This window comes from Acanthochromis polyacanthus, chromosome 13, assembly GCF_021347895.1.
Source record: "Acanthochromis polyacanthus isolate Apoly-LR-REF ecotype Palm Island chromosome 13, KAUST_Apoly_ChrSc, whole genome shotgun sequence".
Taxonomy (NCBI): Eukaryota; Metazoa; Chordata; class Actinopteri; family Pomacentridae; genus Acanthochromis; species Acanthochromis polyacanthus.
The window spans coordinates 15,571,907-15,588,998 of NC_067125.1; the positions used below are offsets into that span (position 1 = coordinate 15,571,907).

General features: G+C 40.5%; 1 protein-coding gene across 1 annotated transcript in view; it reads left to right on the forward strand.

Annotated features, from left to right (window-relative positions):
• lekr1 (leucine, glutamate and lysine rich 1) overlaps window positions 1-17,092 on the forward strand; it is a 98,938-nt gene that overhangs the window by 20,723 nt on the left and 61,123 nt on the right. The window contains exon 3 of the mRNA XM_051957853.1: window positions 2,227-2,741. Within this exon, the coding sequence (XP_051813813.1) occupies window positions 2,227-2,741 (515 nt within the window). The remainder of the gene's footprint in view (window positions 1-2,226; window positions 2,742-17,092) is intronic.

The window sequence follows — 17,092 nt, forward strand, 5'->3', positions numbered from 1 at the left end:
TTAGAAAAAATATATAAAACAATAATGTAAAATATAATGTAATCCCACAGTATATAGTATAGTAATGAGTTTATTGTTCACTTAGTACCAGAGTACTCTGAGTCAAAAACCTAATTGTACTAACTTCACTATTTCCATAGTGTTAACATGCAAAACTGGGTGTTTTCTTCCATATGAAGGGAAGAAATGAAACATTTCTGTATTTGTGTTTTTCCTGTGCTCTTTCTGAAGCAGAGATTTAAAGTGAGCAAGGCTCAGCTGAAAAAGATGGTATTTCCACATATCGACTGAAATTGAGCAACATATGAATCAGAATCCGATGACAGTTGTGCAGTTGTTTGCTTATGCTACAAGGCAGCTGTCCATCAGTCTTAAGGAAATATTACCAAAGGTAATGATTTGAAATCATGTTTTCAGAAGCTCTAAATCTCAGGACACTTAAGATGTTTCCTTAAAGGCAGAGATGTGGCTATGATAAGTTGATTGCCAAAATAATTAAACCAAACCTGTGTCTGTGTGTTTTTGTTTTTTGCTCCTTTCACAATTTTACACACTGTGAGCTCATTTTTACTGCAAAATCATGTCTGGTGCTTCTATGGTAACAGCACAACCACAGCTAGAAATAGAGAGGCCTCAAAAATGTATACTGTTCAGAGGCTTAAGCCATATGCAGTGGTAGAAAAAGGTTTTCTGACACCCCATGCGTTTGTCAAACATTGCATAAAGAATCACTCTTTGGTCTTCAAGTGCAGTTTCTTTTAGTAGAGTCACAGCCAAAATACTAAACATATCCTAAAAAAGCCATTAAAAACTTAAAATTGATTGGTTCCATGAAAATATATTAGAAATTTTGAGTATTAGGTCATTTTGGTACCAGTTATCCACTAATGAAGGAATTTTTTGTTGTCGAGCTTCATGTCTATATAAAATCAGCACATTTGAAAGTTCTTCAGAGACAAAAATGGCTAAAACAAGGGACCTAATGTGCAGGAAACACGCCTGAAGATACAGTTTCTCAGCCAGGAAGAGTACAGCTGCCGCCAGACAGCCAGAAAGTGCAGATGGAGTCCTTCAAGAGTTGGATATACTCTGTAGAAATACAGACGAACCAACACCTTGAAGGCCGGCGAAGCATAATCTCCAGCATGTACAGTACCTACTGTCAAGCACGATGGAGGCAGTATCATGGTTTGGGGATGCATGAGTGCTGCTGGTGTTGGTCATCTCACTGTCTGTGATAGCACAACTCTGCCAAGTACTGTTCAATTTTCAAAACCCACATGCTCCCTTATGCATGTGCTCTGTTCCGTCAAGGTCAAAACTGGATGTTTCAACAAGATAATGCCCCTTGAACACATCCAGGACCAGTAGAACTTAGCTGCAGGAGCACAGTATCCAGGTCATAGAGTGGCCAGCTCAAGCCCCGGACATGAGCCCCATTGAAAATCCCTGGTGGATTGTCAAAAGATCTGTTTTAAAGAGTAAACCAAAGATTCAAGCGATTCAAGAAGAATGGGACAAGATTACCCCTCAACCGTGTGAAAGGCTCGTGGAGAACATGCCAGCCTGGATTAGAGCTCTACTGCTGCTAATGGAAGGACTACTAAATATTAATTTGATGATGCAATGGTTTATTTATTTTTGTTCAGTTAGGAACACTTTCTCTGTTTTTTGTTGACTTTGATACTGACTATATGGAGGCTAACATATTGAAACTATCAAGAATTTAGTTTTGATATCATTTGTATTTGTGTCTGTCTAATGCAGCCACACCTTTTGAAACACAAAAAAGGTTTTCCCACAAATATTTCATGATAAATGGTTGTATTTATATAGCGCTTTTATCCAAAGCGCTTTACATGATGATATGTCACATTTACCCATTCACACACTGATGGTGGAAGCTGCCATGCAAGGTGCTAACCACAACCCATCAGGAACAATTAGGGGTTCGGTGTCTTGCTCAGGGACACCTCGACATGAGCACAACGGGCCGAGGATCGAACCGGCAACCTTCCAGTTACAAGACGGCCACTCTACCCACTGAGCCATGCCGCCCCATGATAATATTTGAGATTGTGTCAGATTTTAAGGGTGTCCGAAAACTTTTTTCCACCACTCTAGGTAAAGATAATAAAAGTTTTGTAAATAATTGCAATTCTGATGTTATTGGTAATTATTTAGTTAATCATTAATTCTGACAAATTGTGTTTATTGTCTCTACAGATGGAGAGCAGTGAAATAGTGTGTCTTTACTGCGGTGTAAGCTACCTCATATACCATGAGTTCCATCAACTGCGCACCCATGTGGCTCAGTTAGAGGCCGAGCTCCAAGAAATGAAGGAGATGGCCCAGAGAGAGAAGGCCCAGCGTGAAGCACTGGAGCTGGAAAGAGTGGAGTGGGAGAGGGCATTTCACCAAGCAGAAGTCAAGGAGAAAAAGGCAAGAGAAGAGCTAGAAGAAATCAACCAAGACACAGCGAGAGCTCTGAGAGATGAGTTTGAAGCTAAATATTATAGGAAGAGGAGAGAGATGGAAGAGGAGTACCATAAAATCTCTGAAGAAAAAGAGAGACAACTTAGAGGAGAGCTGGGAGACTTAGAGGCAGAGAAACTCAGGAGGCAGAGAGAAGAACTGGAGAGGAAGACCGAGGAGAGAGAGAAAGTTCTGAATGACGCACTTCAAAAGGCCAATAAAAATTTAGACGAGCTGAGAAAAAACGTGCAACAGCTGGGAGAGAGGTGAGGTTTGTAGGTGTTTGTGCTTCCCATCCCTGGTGTGAAATGATCACTAATGCCAGGTTTCATGTGGGCAATTATCCTGTGAGTCATGCTGCTAACACAAAAACACACAAACTTACTCTCAGACAAATCATCCATCCCACTGGCGCACATGTGTATGTGCATCTTTCATGCAAACTTAGCAGCATAATTATACATTCTACTGTCATCATCCACCCCTTCACCATCATCATGTACCTAGAAAAAGAAAAGCAGAGATGAGCCTCGGGAAGACATCTGGAAAAGCATATTTTTCTTACTGATTGAATCCCAAGTGAATATATACAGTTTTGCAATTTATTTTTAGATTTGTTTACAGGCGGAAAATGCTGCTCAGAAAAGCATAGTCATACACAAAGTTGTGGGCAGACTTAGCATTATAAGAAATGTTGTGAACTTAACATTCGACAAACCACCTCATTTTATCAGGAAATGGGAGTCAATTTTTTTTTATCCTATAGTTAGTAATAGCATCATTACACTGTACCACATTGCTGCATTTTACTTTGAATCAGTGTCCAGAAATGATACATGTGGGGGCAGAGTCTGCTTTAGAATCAGGATGTGTGGAGGTGTTAGGTGGACAAAAGATATCCTTTTTGGTTCAGTGTTGTCGGATTTTCACCTGAAAAAGAGGCATTAGATAACTGTAGCTGCTGTCTTTTCACCACTTGAATAGAGTAGTCCTTTTTAAGTAACCTTTTGTCCATTGGTGAAATGCCTCTTTAAGAAAGTACATTTTATTTATGGTCTTTACAGCCTTAAGAATGGCGGTTTTATATTGTCTGGTCCAGTCAGGTTCAGTCAAACAATGGCGAAACAACACGTTGAGGGTTCAACCAGTTTAATACCAACTTTAAGAAAAAAATCTTCCTTCAAAACACTTCTATCCAATGGAAAACGATTGCAGGTGAATGTCTCAGACCCTCAGAATTATGGAAGAAGGCCTTTTTCAGTACTCACTGACATGCATTGGCATTGAACATTCACACAGAAGGAAGCCGACAGAAGGTTTTCTCCAATAAAAACAGCCTAAACAGCCCATTATTTATTGCTATTTCTCTCCCCACCTACACATGTATTGTATCAGCTGAATTCAACAGGCTCAGGCATGTCCCCTGGGGGCTGTCAGTAGATATTCTGGGAAATGTAAGTGCACACCAAAAGTGTAGCTTTCCTGTGAATGTTACATCATTGATATCAGTTCAGGTTATAATTCTGATGAAGGGATACTGTCCACAAATATATATTCATTCACTTTGTTGCTTGCTACTACATGTTGTGCTGTAGAATTAGAAGGAAGATGGTAAATATACGGTTGCATTTACTGTTTCCACTTAATATGCCCAAATTCACGGAAAGTTGACGTCATCTATGCAAGGAAAGTCTGTGTTTGTCTGTGTGTGGTTACCCACATTAAGTGACATATGGTGCACACACACACACATGCACACAAGCTAGCAGGTGGTTAAGATTCCTGTTGTGTCACTTACATCAGCTTTAAAGAGTTGGTAATCAAATAGCAGATGTCTGTAAACAAACTGTCATCAAAGGCTGAGTTAAGTTTCTGGGCGATATGTAGGAAATGCTTGCATGCCATGTCTCGTGAAAATGCTATGAATAGCCCAAAATATCTAATGACTGTCCTGTTGACACTCAAAACAGTGACGCAGTTCTAAAGCCCTTGTCACACAAGTGTATGACACCATGCACCACATCTGCAGCTTCAACTACACTTTCCAAGTAGACACCGCAATTATATAATAATTTAGAGGATGTCATGGACAGACAGATTAATGTGGTTGTTCATTATGATTACTGTCAGTTTAAAGGCACAGTATCATTAGGTCAGTTCTATATCAGCCAAATGAAGGTCCTGTGCTGTATGCAAATGGCAGAACCCCATTTAATTAACTTTGTGTAATTCCCATAGATAATAGAGTAGTATCACTCCACCCATCTTTAGCATGAACAGAGGTCATAGACAGGCAGCAGCTGGAAATGTGTTCCTGTAACTGTAAATTTGCAAACTGTGTTTCGTTTTATGGCACGGTAGACCTTCTCATAATTTTAGTTGAACGACATGGGCCATTCACACATTTATAGACTATTACACATTATGGATAATAAAATTACAGCATGGTTCATTTCCAGTGTTTTATTTGATAGTGGATAAAGCATTTGAAACACATTTGGACTGAAATAATCCATGTCAACCATGTGTAGCTTTTCTTCATTCCTTTTCAGTCTTTATTACCATGATGTCATTAGAACTAGATAAATAGGTGGGATGGATGTGGACACACAATATGATAATCTTGCAACGAATGGAGTTGAATCGAAAATTGTTTGCTGAATATTTTTACTGACTCAGAATTCGTACAAACATAAACCATGTTTCCGGAATGTATTTTCATGCACATTTGTGTAGCAAACCCTAAAAATGCTCTCTTTAGCAGGTTTGTGACGAGTCAGTGTGCTTCATAGGTGATGCAAACAACTTTTCAAATAGGTTCTGATACAGGGAGCATTTAACTCACTGGCTGATTAACTTTCTTCCCTTATTTCGTCGTCTTCGTCTTTGGACAGCATGAAACATAGTGGATAACAGCCGACAAGAGTTCTCACGCGGGCCTAGACAGGCTCCTCTAAGCGCATTGCAGGACAGACAGGAGCCACAAACTGTTACTTTCGTTATTTGAACATTAAATGCAGGTGCAATTTTGACGACCTTACAGTCAGAGCAATGTGAGAACCAAACCTATTTGGAAAGTACTTAGCATTTTCGACAGGAGATAGCAAAATTGTGGAACCTCGACATAAAATTTATTGCTATGTAAGCAACAGTTAGTTCCCCATTCCGGCACCAGCAACTTCAGGGCACATCTTCAAAAATATTCTCTGCAGTGAGCATTGCTTGTGCCTCTTAGTGTTTGGTTAGCCCTCATATTGACATCATGCACATAAATAGATAGATAGCTTGAATCAGGATTTTATTATTTTTTAATTATAGGTCTATAGGTTACTGATGAAATGAATTGTGCTCTTTTGGCTGTTATGCAGCCGACTGTGTCTGTAGTCACTGTGTGGTCTCAACTCAATCTGATCGGTTACACGTCATGAGTAACGGTCAATCAGCACTGAAAGCTACTGTTAATAGACAGTGATAGATGAGTGAATTTGCAGAGAGAATGAATGAATTAGCAGATGAATGAATGAATTAGCAGAGCTTTGTTTGGAAGATGAGATAGCAAATACTACTCAAATTGTAACCAATTGATTTTCCTGATAATGCTTTGATAAGGCTATCACTAAGAGGCTTGCTGTGCCTCTAAGCCTGTGGCTGACGCTATCAAGAACAGTGTAACGTCTTTCTACAGTAAGATTAACTATATCAATCTGTTCTAACTGAGAAACGCATCTCTCTATCAGAAACACAACCTACAAATACTGAGCAAGAAGCACAAGTCATTGCCACAAATCAGAAAACTGCTGTTTCACGCTATCAGCTAGTGGCTAAGCTAGGAGGCAGCTACAGCTTACCCAAAACAGTGTCTGGAAAACAATAAATGCTTCTCGGCTTTAGTTGGCAGTAAAAGAGACAGAACAATGAAAGATTAACAAACAGACAAGAACAGCAAACATATCAGCAGGAAAGAGGAAACTAACTGTTCAGTCTGTCAATCTTACAGTAAACAGAGGGTGTCATATTTCTATTGTACATATTTAGCTAATGAAGTAATGTTGTTTTGAATAACAGGTTGCCTGCTGTCATATGCTGTAATATATAACATGCAGTACATAGTGGTTCCAAATATCGAACAAAAACAACAACAAAAAAAAACATCAGTTGATCACTAATTTGAGTGGTTTGACTGACACTGATAAGTAGTGATTTCAGATGAAGCAAGTGAATATGCCATCTGTACGCTATTAATGATCCCACACTATTTTGTAGATGGTATATAATCACTGACACAATCATTTACATGACACAAAATGATGACGACTTGTAAGTGTCAAATCCTTAACTGCTCACCACATAGTAAGCTGAGTGTCTGTAATGTTGGAAGTAAGAGATGGCTAGAGAAGTTTCTAAGATTAAGAGCTTATGGAAACCATGACAAATTAATTTCCGTCTGTAACTTAAGCCTGTCTTAAACGTACGGTAGGGATTGGTTCATGATGGATAACTTGCTTTAATTTTTGCAGTGTGTTTGTGTGTGTATGTGTGCTGTATGCCACAGCCGGTGCGCTCATTATGGTAAGCAGGGTTTTAGGTTTGTCTGTATGTTGCTATGTGTTCGGACTGGTGAGCCAATCCACTACGTGGTCTAATGTAAGCTGATTATCTCTCTCTCTCATATTGCAGCTTCTTCATTGAGTTAACACGCAAACAAAACACATACACACAAACACATGGTGTGCACTGTTGTGCTCTGGAGCCTTGGGCCAAACGTGGGTCAGGAGGTCAGAGGTTCAGGCAGAGATAATGATGCACGGCACAGTGATGTGTGAGAAGCTAGTGTGGACTGACAGCAACAGACTTTCTGCCTTTCTTGCTTGCTTTCTTTTTTCAACATATCTCTGTATCCTTTTGCGCTCAGATTTGCTCAATTTTCTTTTTCAGGTGAGTAGCATATTGTAATTCAGTCTTCCACTTTAACTGCCACAAAGTCATTTGCTTTTTAGTTACGCTCTTTCACTCTCCTCTCTTTTTCCTCTCAGTTGACCCTCAACAGTTACACAGTAATTTTCCAGTACTTTGCTGTAATTGTACACCATCACTCACACTCATAATAATAAAAGGGCAGGGATAGAGATAGGAAAGGAAAAGATGGCAAGGCGTGTGGGAGTTAATGATGATGAATGGCTGGCTACACAGCAGGAGTGAGATATGTTGTGGATTGACGGTCCTCCACTCTCCCTCTTAGTTTTGCTTGTGGGAATATGTAATTTACCACAATAAACAGTAGTTTTAATACAAGAATCAATGTAAATTCAGAGTGGTTGTTAAACAGGCATTCTGGCTTTTTGTTGCTTTTTTTGCAACTGAACTAGTTTTTTATGAACACAGGTTTGATCAAAGATCACACAAACCTTCCTACCCCTACACACACAACTGGTGCCAAACCAACACAGGTTTTCATCTTCTTTCTTCTCTTGACATTCTGTTGCTTTCTTTCTGTATCTGACTTTGATCCTGTGTCAGTATGACGGGATGAGAGGGGTAATCGGGTTGTGTGTGTAGTGGGAGAACCTGACTGGTAGGTCTATAATAGTACACAGACCAAAGTGAAATAAAAATGTCACCTGTCAGACAGTGTGCTTGTTCATAACATGAGTGTCTGAGTGTTTGTATGTTGGTAACAGGTGTATGACAGGAGGATGTAAGGTGAGAAAGATATCACTCTACAGTGAGATAGTGGACAGGGCAATTAAACCTCATTTTGAGATGTCACCTGCTAGGCAAGTTCAAACACAGATGAACTTGAGATATTTTGATCTGTTGATGAGAAAGGCAAAGGGAGGGAAATTGAGAAAGAGGGAAACAGACCATGCTTTTTCACGTCATATTAGAGTGACCTGAGGTGGAAACGTTTTTCTGAAAGGTCCATAATATTCACCTTAGTGATGAAGGATGTTTCACATTGTCCTTATTGAGATAATAATGCAACGCAACTGTTAATTGTAAAGTATTTTTAAGGTTGATGCTACAGGTACGGACCCGTACCCGTAGCATCTGTACTAGAGGTACGGACCCGTTAAGGTCACTGAAGAGCTGGCGCCGGTTAACTACTATTTGCTGCACATTACAGGCGTTTATATGAATGACTTTGACGGCGAACATTGTATAATTTAACCAAAAATACACCGTCTCCTCTCACACTTTAGACATTGCAGTTTTACGCTTTTAGACGCCGTGTCTAAATTGTTTGAAGTCCAGTTCCTATTAATTAGTTTACCGCGTTCAGTGGTGGAAGCGGCTGACGAACTCCATTGCAAATGTTCCCATTTAAGTTCAGACGCTAATTTACAAGATAAAGTTAAGGATGTCGAATATGAAACAAACACTCGTGAATGGTGAGGAGCAGCTCTTTAATTCGGCATGAATTAAAAAAACCCACAAACTCGATTTACTGTGATATTGTGAGATTTGTTTGTGGTTATGTAACTTAGCCATTCAACAGAGTCCGCTAACATTAAAGTGACTGACGTGCAGTGTCTGTGTTGCCAGACGTAGAAATACGTCAGGGTTTTGTTTAGGTTGTTAATATGTAATAGTCTGTCGCTACTTTGAAGGTAAAAAAAATACTTTTCGTTTGCTGGCTGTTAGTTCCGCCATTTCTTTTGTTTGCTGTTTGTGCTTTATTAGAACAGGGTCACGTGAATAAAAAGTTCTGCTATTTTTAATAGTAGTGCTGATTTCAACCCCCAAATCGCTGTCCGTGAAAAAGTCAGATAATGATATTTATAAGACATTATGCATGATAGAAAAGAGAACAGCAGATGACTGACATGACAGACTCGGCACGCAGATTCACCTCGAATCACGGAAGCGCCTTCATCACTCGGATTACCAAGCCGGCTCATTAATATTTATGTTCGTCGGATTACCAGCCAATCACAAAGCGCGTTCATCAGCCGGCTCATTAATATTCATGTACGTCTCATTAATATTTATGATAAGGTAAAGTGCCGTATCCGTAGGCCACAGGCTACGGGTACGGTCCGTATCTGTAGACACTACCTATTTTTAACCTCCTGCTCATCAACAAATCGTCATGTGTTCAGGGTGTAACTGACACTCATTAACAGTAACACTTGCATTTGGCACCTTGAGTGTTCTGATAGTAGAAAATATTCCAACTTTCCTTCCACATGATGTGAATGTTGCAGAAGCTCTTTCAAACAGTCACAGTGTGACTATTAAATTCACTTTCAGCTGGGTGTGATCTACACTATTCATTTCAGATTCTTGGACAAGATAAGTTTGGTGAGCTTTACAAACTGGTGTCTCTACTCAGCCCAACATGTTTTTGTATTTTTGTACTTCAACAAGAAATGCAGAGTGGCACCTGATCTGCTGTAGCCGATCACATCTAATAAAATTAAAAAGAAGCTCTCAGTTAAACACTGATGCTTATCATATTAATATTTACAGCTCATCAGCTCAATACTCATGCAAGTGGATCAGCACAACTGTTACACAAGGCAGTTTGAAAGTCCATCCATCCATTCTCTATACAGCGCTTTATCCTCATTAGGGTCGTGGGGTGCTGGAGTCTATCCCAGCTGACTCGGGCAAAGGCAGGGGACACCCTGGACAGGTCGCCAGTCTGTCACAGGGCTACATATACAGACAATCACACTCGCATTCACACCTATGGACAAGTTAGAATAATTAATTAACCTCAGCATATTTTTGGACTGTGGGAGGAAGCCAGAGTGCCCGGAGAAAATCCACGCATGCACAGGGAGAACATGCAAACTCCATGCAGAAAGATCCCAGACCCAGGCCGGGATTTGAACCGGGGATCTTCTTGCTGCAAAGCCAAAGTGCAAACCACTACACCACAGTGCTAGCCTAGCCGCGCTAGACAACCCACGGCAACGAATTTAATTCTCTGCCAGGAGGGTCCAGTTACCCTCCATAAGGCTCGAGGCTGGATTCTCCTAAAACTGGCCGGACCAATCACCATGAAGTGTAGAGTCAGAAGGCGGGCATAACGAAGTGACGACAGAGGCGTGACGATTCTGACAGAAACAACCAGCGCACAATAAACAGTTATCTTTCGACTCGGCTTTGGCCACAGCCCTTAAAGATTTGAAGCTAAAATTCAACTTGAAAGATAAACAAAGGACGGCACTTAAGTGTTTCATTGAGAAGAAAGACGTATTTGGACTTATGCCGACGGGATATGGCAAATCCTTAATATACCAGTTGGCACTGCGGCTCCACTGGTTGGGAAGCTAATGGGACTTAGCCACACAATCCGCCGGTGCTCTCGGAACCACGTCAGTCTATTCGTTGCGTTGATTGGTTGTTATACCTACCCAATTGCTGCAGAGGGATTTGATAGACAACCTTTTAGCCCGCCTCCCTCCCTGTCGAGCTTCCCTAGACCCTTGTGCCGTCAGAAACATGGGATCTAGCATGGCTAGGCTACCACTGTGCAGCCCCAGTTTGAAAGTGTGTTGCAAATAATTAAATGGAATCTGAAAACAAAAGGCTGAATAAAGGTATGAATATGTGTATAAATGTGGAAGAAATGTTGACAAGAAGCAAAAAATAAAAGCATAAAAGCGATAAATGCAATATTAAGGACAGCAGAAAATAGTAGGACTTTAAACCCTCTTTTAAGCGGTGGCCAGAGTGTGGGACATAGTAACTCCAACAAGGTCCACTGATTTTTGGTTCAGAAAGAAAAAAATGTTTGTCAAGGATCTATTGTGTTCTGCTCTGTTAGTTTTTGGCAGGACACCAGCAGCACCACTCTCAACAAGCTACATTAAGATTTTTACTCTCAGTTTTGGAAAATTTTCAAGGAGATACAAGGCTAATTATTGTATTTGTTGAAGTTTAGATAAAAATCACTGATGGTGCCAGATTCCTATGCAAACAACAATGTGTAAACAGTTTAACATGACAAAAAGTTACATTTCCATCCCACACCAGGTTTCCAAAACCAAGCAGTGTCCAATCTGTTGTGAAGTTGTTTGTGCGGAGGGCTACAAAGCCAGGTCAGACTCTTGAGGCTTGATACACTCTGATTGAATATAAATTAATTTTTAACTCTTGTCACCAAGTCCATCTGAGAGGGTGAGAAAAGATGATCTCCATATTGGAGGTTAAAAAAAATAGGCATAGAGTTCTTGAGGGAGGATAAAAGGTGTTAAACTTCTTCCTTTGTGTGAAAAATTGATCTGGACAGACAGCGCTTCTTTACTCAAGACAGGTTGAAACATATCATCTAACTTGTGCGCATGCTTATGGCTTTGAGAGAAGTGTCTGGGAATTTAATATGCTCTGCTTGCTTCCTCTTGGCTGGCTTGTCTTGTTCTTGATCCAAACAGTGTGTTTTGGTGTGAGGCTGTATGGGCCTGTACCTGACTGTGTGTGTCATGTGTTTGGCCTTTGTGCAAGAGTGCACGCGCATGCACACATTTGTATACACCTGCAGTGGATGGGATAATCACTCTTGCACAGAGTTACAAAAATTGGACTTGGCAGTTATTAAGAATGAATCATAAAAATGTGTGAGAGCACATGCGTACACCCACATGCACACACCTGGGGCTGGATCGTAACAGTGATAAGACAACTTGCAGGTGGGAGAGGGGGAGTGAAGGAGAGACAAATGATAGATGACAAATAGAAAAGCATCCATTTGTAACAAGGAAGTACTTCGCTGCAAATTAGTTATGTACTCATGCGGTTTTATTTCAATTTCTGGTTTCCACTGGCAACCACAGAAACAATACACAAATGACTATACACTCAATCCCTCTCTGTTTGTGTGTGTGTGCATATTTGTTAGGTAATATGCCAAGTCTTGTATCTACAGAGTTAAGCAGCCTGCATGTAAGGTAGCAGCCCAGATCCAACTTCAAGTTCACATTACCACATCAAACAGACTGACTCTCTCTCTCACACTTACACACAAACACACACACACAAACACACACACACAAACACACACACACACACACACACACACACACACACACACACACACACACACACACACACACACACACACACACACACACACACACACACACACTACTGTGTCTGTGTTGTGCATATGTTATTTGCATTGAAGGAGAACTGTCCCTGACAGAAGGCCTCTGCTTGGCTGTAATAGTTGCTTCACTGTGGGGCTCATGACAACAAGACAAACATAAACAACGGTATTAGGGTGTGTGTGTGTGTGTGTGTGTGTGTGTGTGTGTGTGTGTTTCTCTCTGTCTCTCTCTGACACACACAATATGGCAGAGTTTGTGTGGTAATCAACAATAACATGTTGAAGCAGTAGCATAGCAACCCACACGTACAAATGAAACACAGACATACACATGGCTTTTCAGAATTTGAAATGAAGCTGGAAGACAAAGACATTTCATCCTTTGGGTTAATTTTGCTAGCTATAAAATGATATCAGTGTCTATGCTTTGTGTGTGTGTGTGTGTTCTTGTGTCTGTGTGTGTTGTTTTGATGATTGCTATCATTGTTATGGCATCCCAGACATGGTTACCAGATAACCTGAAAAAACAAAATATATACAGACAGGTGTCATGCCATACACACACTACACACAGAGACATTATCAGTAAATGATTAAAATGGATTATTAAAATATTGTCTTTGTAATATTTAACCAGCTGTTGACAAGTCCAAAATGTGCTTTTAGCTTTTTAGTTTCAGAAACATTTGAAAGCAGTACTTGCAGAGGACTTTGTGCATGTTAATGCGTATTTCTTTGGGTGTAGGTGTATTACATTCTGTTTGTGCTCCTTTTTGGTCAAAGTAGAATGGCTTTCAGCTTTGAATGTCCTGCCAGGCTGCTGATCAAAACTGTCTTTTAACTCACACACATGCGTGCACACACAGTGGGGGAACAGATGACACTTTGATATGGGGAAGCTTTTATGTCACTTCCAATGATGACAGAAAATACCAGCACAAGCACACACAAAAATATGCGACCACATTAAACTGACATGCTCGATTATTAAGTTAATGCCTCTATGTCAAATTCACACTGACCGCAGTTAAAAGGCCTTCAGCCGGCAATGCTGGGCAGCTTTTTGAAACGGTCCAACTCTCATTTGATTGTCTCTTGTGGCTAGACAGGGAATTACACCAAATTGTTTTTGGCTGTTTGTTATGAAGCCATCAATAATAATGACCACCCTCCCCCCAGCTCTCCCTTAAAAACATGATAAAGCCTGGCCTTAAAGTCAAGTTCATCACAATCACTCTTTTCACCCAGTTTTAGCCTGGCACCACAGCTAGGATAAACAGACATAATGACAGAACATTTTGTACACAGTCAGTGGTTGAAAATAAGCCTCCAGGGGGATGTTAAGTTTGGCTTTGTAATGTTGACCTTCAAGCTCCATCCTCTGAAAATATGAAGCGGCACAAAACTTGTAAACTCTGTGACGCATACACACCCAAAAACAGAAAACATTTGACTTGGTAGGTCACGATAACACTGTGGCTGGGATCAGTGTTGTTGATGTGTGTGCCTGACTGTTTGTCTGGTGTAAGTGTGTGTGTGTGTGTGAGTGTGTATGACATGTCCTGATGAGGCAGTTGATTTGGGCTGCTGGTAGGGGGTACTCTAATCTGGCACGCACTTACTGGCACAGCACTACCTAGTTATTCCACTGACAGCCACTGCCCTGGGAACAGGAGCTCGGGCTCACGCACACAAAGTACACACGAATTCGTATACAAAACACACACACATGAGAGGGGTGTGTCTGTGTGTGTGTGTGTGTGTATTTGTGTGTGTTTTCACGCAAACACACACACCCCTCTCGAGGCAGAGTTCTTTCTGTTCTCGCTTTGGGACTGGTGGGGACAGATGGGTGAACAGTGGGAGTCTGGGCTGCCATCACTTGAAAAGCAATGGCATGCACGCACAAATACACCCATTTCACACACACACACAGGATCACAGACTTGGTCAGAGAGTGGCAAACATACAAACACAGGCTAAAATGCACATGGGAAAGTCTAACTCTCACGGCGCTGCACACACACACACACACAAAACCAGACAGGACCACATAGTCTACTGTACATCAGCTAAGCCATAGTCACATGCTTACTTATTTACTTGTAAACACGCACCCAGACTCAAACATGGCCTCCTATTCATACACATGCAGACACAGGATTACTAGAAACACGCATACTTGCTCATCCCATTCTCACCCCACATGGCTCTCAGCGTCCCTACTGTAAATACAATTCTTGCTGAGAGAGTGTATCACACACAGAGAGAGAGAGAATTTACCTTTTTTTCAAGTATCTACACTACCGGTCAAAAATTTTAGAGCGCCCCAATTTTTCCAGTTTTCTTTTTTTTTAAATTCAAGTAGTTCAGGTCCAATGAATAGCTTGAAATGGTACAAAGATAAATGGTGAACTGTCAGAGGTTAAAAAAAAGGGTAAGATTACACAAAGCTGAAAAATAATATACATTTCAGAATTATGCGAAAAGGCCTTTTCAGGGAACAAGGAATGGATTAACTTAAAGCTGTTCTGCAGCAATGAAGGTTGATCAAGTCTTGAATTTTGGTGCTACCAAATCCTGCAGGTGTCCCAGCTTATCTTGATTACTTACAGCCCCCTCTGTTTGCACAAAAATAGTGTTGGAACACAACATGCCACCATACCCTCAAGAGAATTATTTGAACAGTGTTGTACTGCAGAAAGTAGTGTGTTGCTATAAAAATGAGTTTGCGTGTCCTTATAACATGGCAACAGGACAGGAGTTGTTAGTTCACCCTGATGAGCAGCACAAGACTCTGTGGTTCCTATATGGATTGCCTGCTCTCTATCTGACAGTTAGCGTGGCATCAGACATATTGAACATAACCTGGCCTTGACACAGACCAAATATTGCTCAAGCAGCAGTAAAAATGTATGCTTTATTTGATTGCTGGGGATTGTTGTATGTCTAGCCTTGGTCCTTTTCTTGTTAAGGCACACACTTTTTTCTTTTGGACATTTTCAGGTAAGCTAAGGAGCTCCTCTTCCTGCTGACCAGTTTTTTCAGCATATATGTTTTGTAGTGGGTGTCTGGGCCTTTATTGCATATGCTTGGCACTAGTTTTAGTGTCTATAAAGGCAAATATGCTGTTGGCTGACAATAGCTGTTGGCTATAGAAATTATTGATTGTATGTAGTTAGCCTATTAATATGATGTTGGATCATTAAAGTCCTCACCGCAGAAATCTGTCAGCATTCACACAAAACAATATGAGTGTCTGCACATCAAAAGGACAACAAAAAGAGCATCAGTACCTTGGCAACATTTCTCCGACACTGTCACATTGGTCACTATGTTGGCTTGCCTGCATTTCCTCAAACATGAAAGAATAATTCAATGTTTTCTATATGATGCCTATTATATTCCTGTGTTGATTCAGTAGAGCTACATAAGAAACACCACTTTATTTACCATTGGTAACCTGAAATCTCCATATCTGACTTCTGCTTGATTGCGTCATCCCTCCATCCTGCAGCAAGCATGTATCTGATTATAGTTATATCTTTGAACGTATTTTATATATGTAGCATTTTAGATTATTTAATCTAGTTTATATTCCTACACACATAACAGTTAATATTTCTGTCACTCAGCAATTATTTGTGCCCTTTGTGAATCTTTTTCTTATTTCTACAATTCTACAATTTCATTTAGCAGACGCTTTTGTCCAAAGCGACGTACAACACAAGCAAGAATTATTGATGTGGTGTAATGATAAATATGATGTTTTAGAGCCTTCTTGTTTGTACTGCAGTTTTTCCCCCCACTGTGTGTAATCCACAGGTTGTCCAAATAAAGCAGATGAGATTTGTTTGCCAGCTGGCTTTCACAAGGCAAGGCCCAAAGTTGATATCAGTAACACAACTACTTCACCATTACCACACCCACAGATTTGTAGTGACCTGTAAAAATCAGAAAATAGGGGAAGGTGTTATATTACCATACTACTCATAAAACATGTATTCCACAGAATGCTCTAGCATACACAGCACAAGTTACTTTCCATAAACAAAGGCGGTGTTGGTCTGTAATTGAAGAAAATCTTGCCTTTCGTCTTACCAGATACTTGGACCTCTGAACAGCTTACCTCATGCTTGCGTCTAAAGTGCTGCCAGTGAGCAGAAAATCCCCTGCCAGGATCATTACATGTCATTCTAATTACACTTTTTGATTAAACTTCATGATTATTATCCGTCTGGTTTTAGTCTCTATTTGTCTAGTCTGCTCTGCGTAACTCTTACAGCTTATTATGTTTATTCTTCTCTCTGTCTGGCTGTCAGTGTTCGTTTGTGGTGTTTTAGAAAAGAACAGAATGTGTTGTTTCTGGTGTCCGGGTCGCACGGTCTCACTAGTTATATTTGTGGTTGATTGCTGGAACCTGTCAGATTTGATCGCTCCTGTCTGGAAAGCACATGCTTATTTTTGGATTCCTTTCTACCATTGTTGACCGCTTGTTCATAGTGAATCCAAAGGTAACTTTGGAGTGTATGGATCTCTGTTCTTTGTTTAAAATTCATAAGG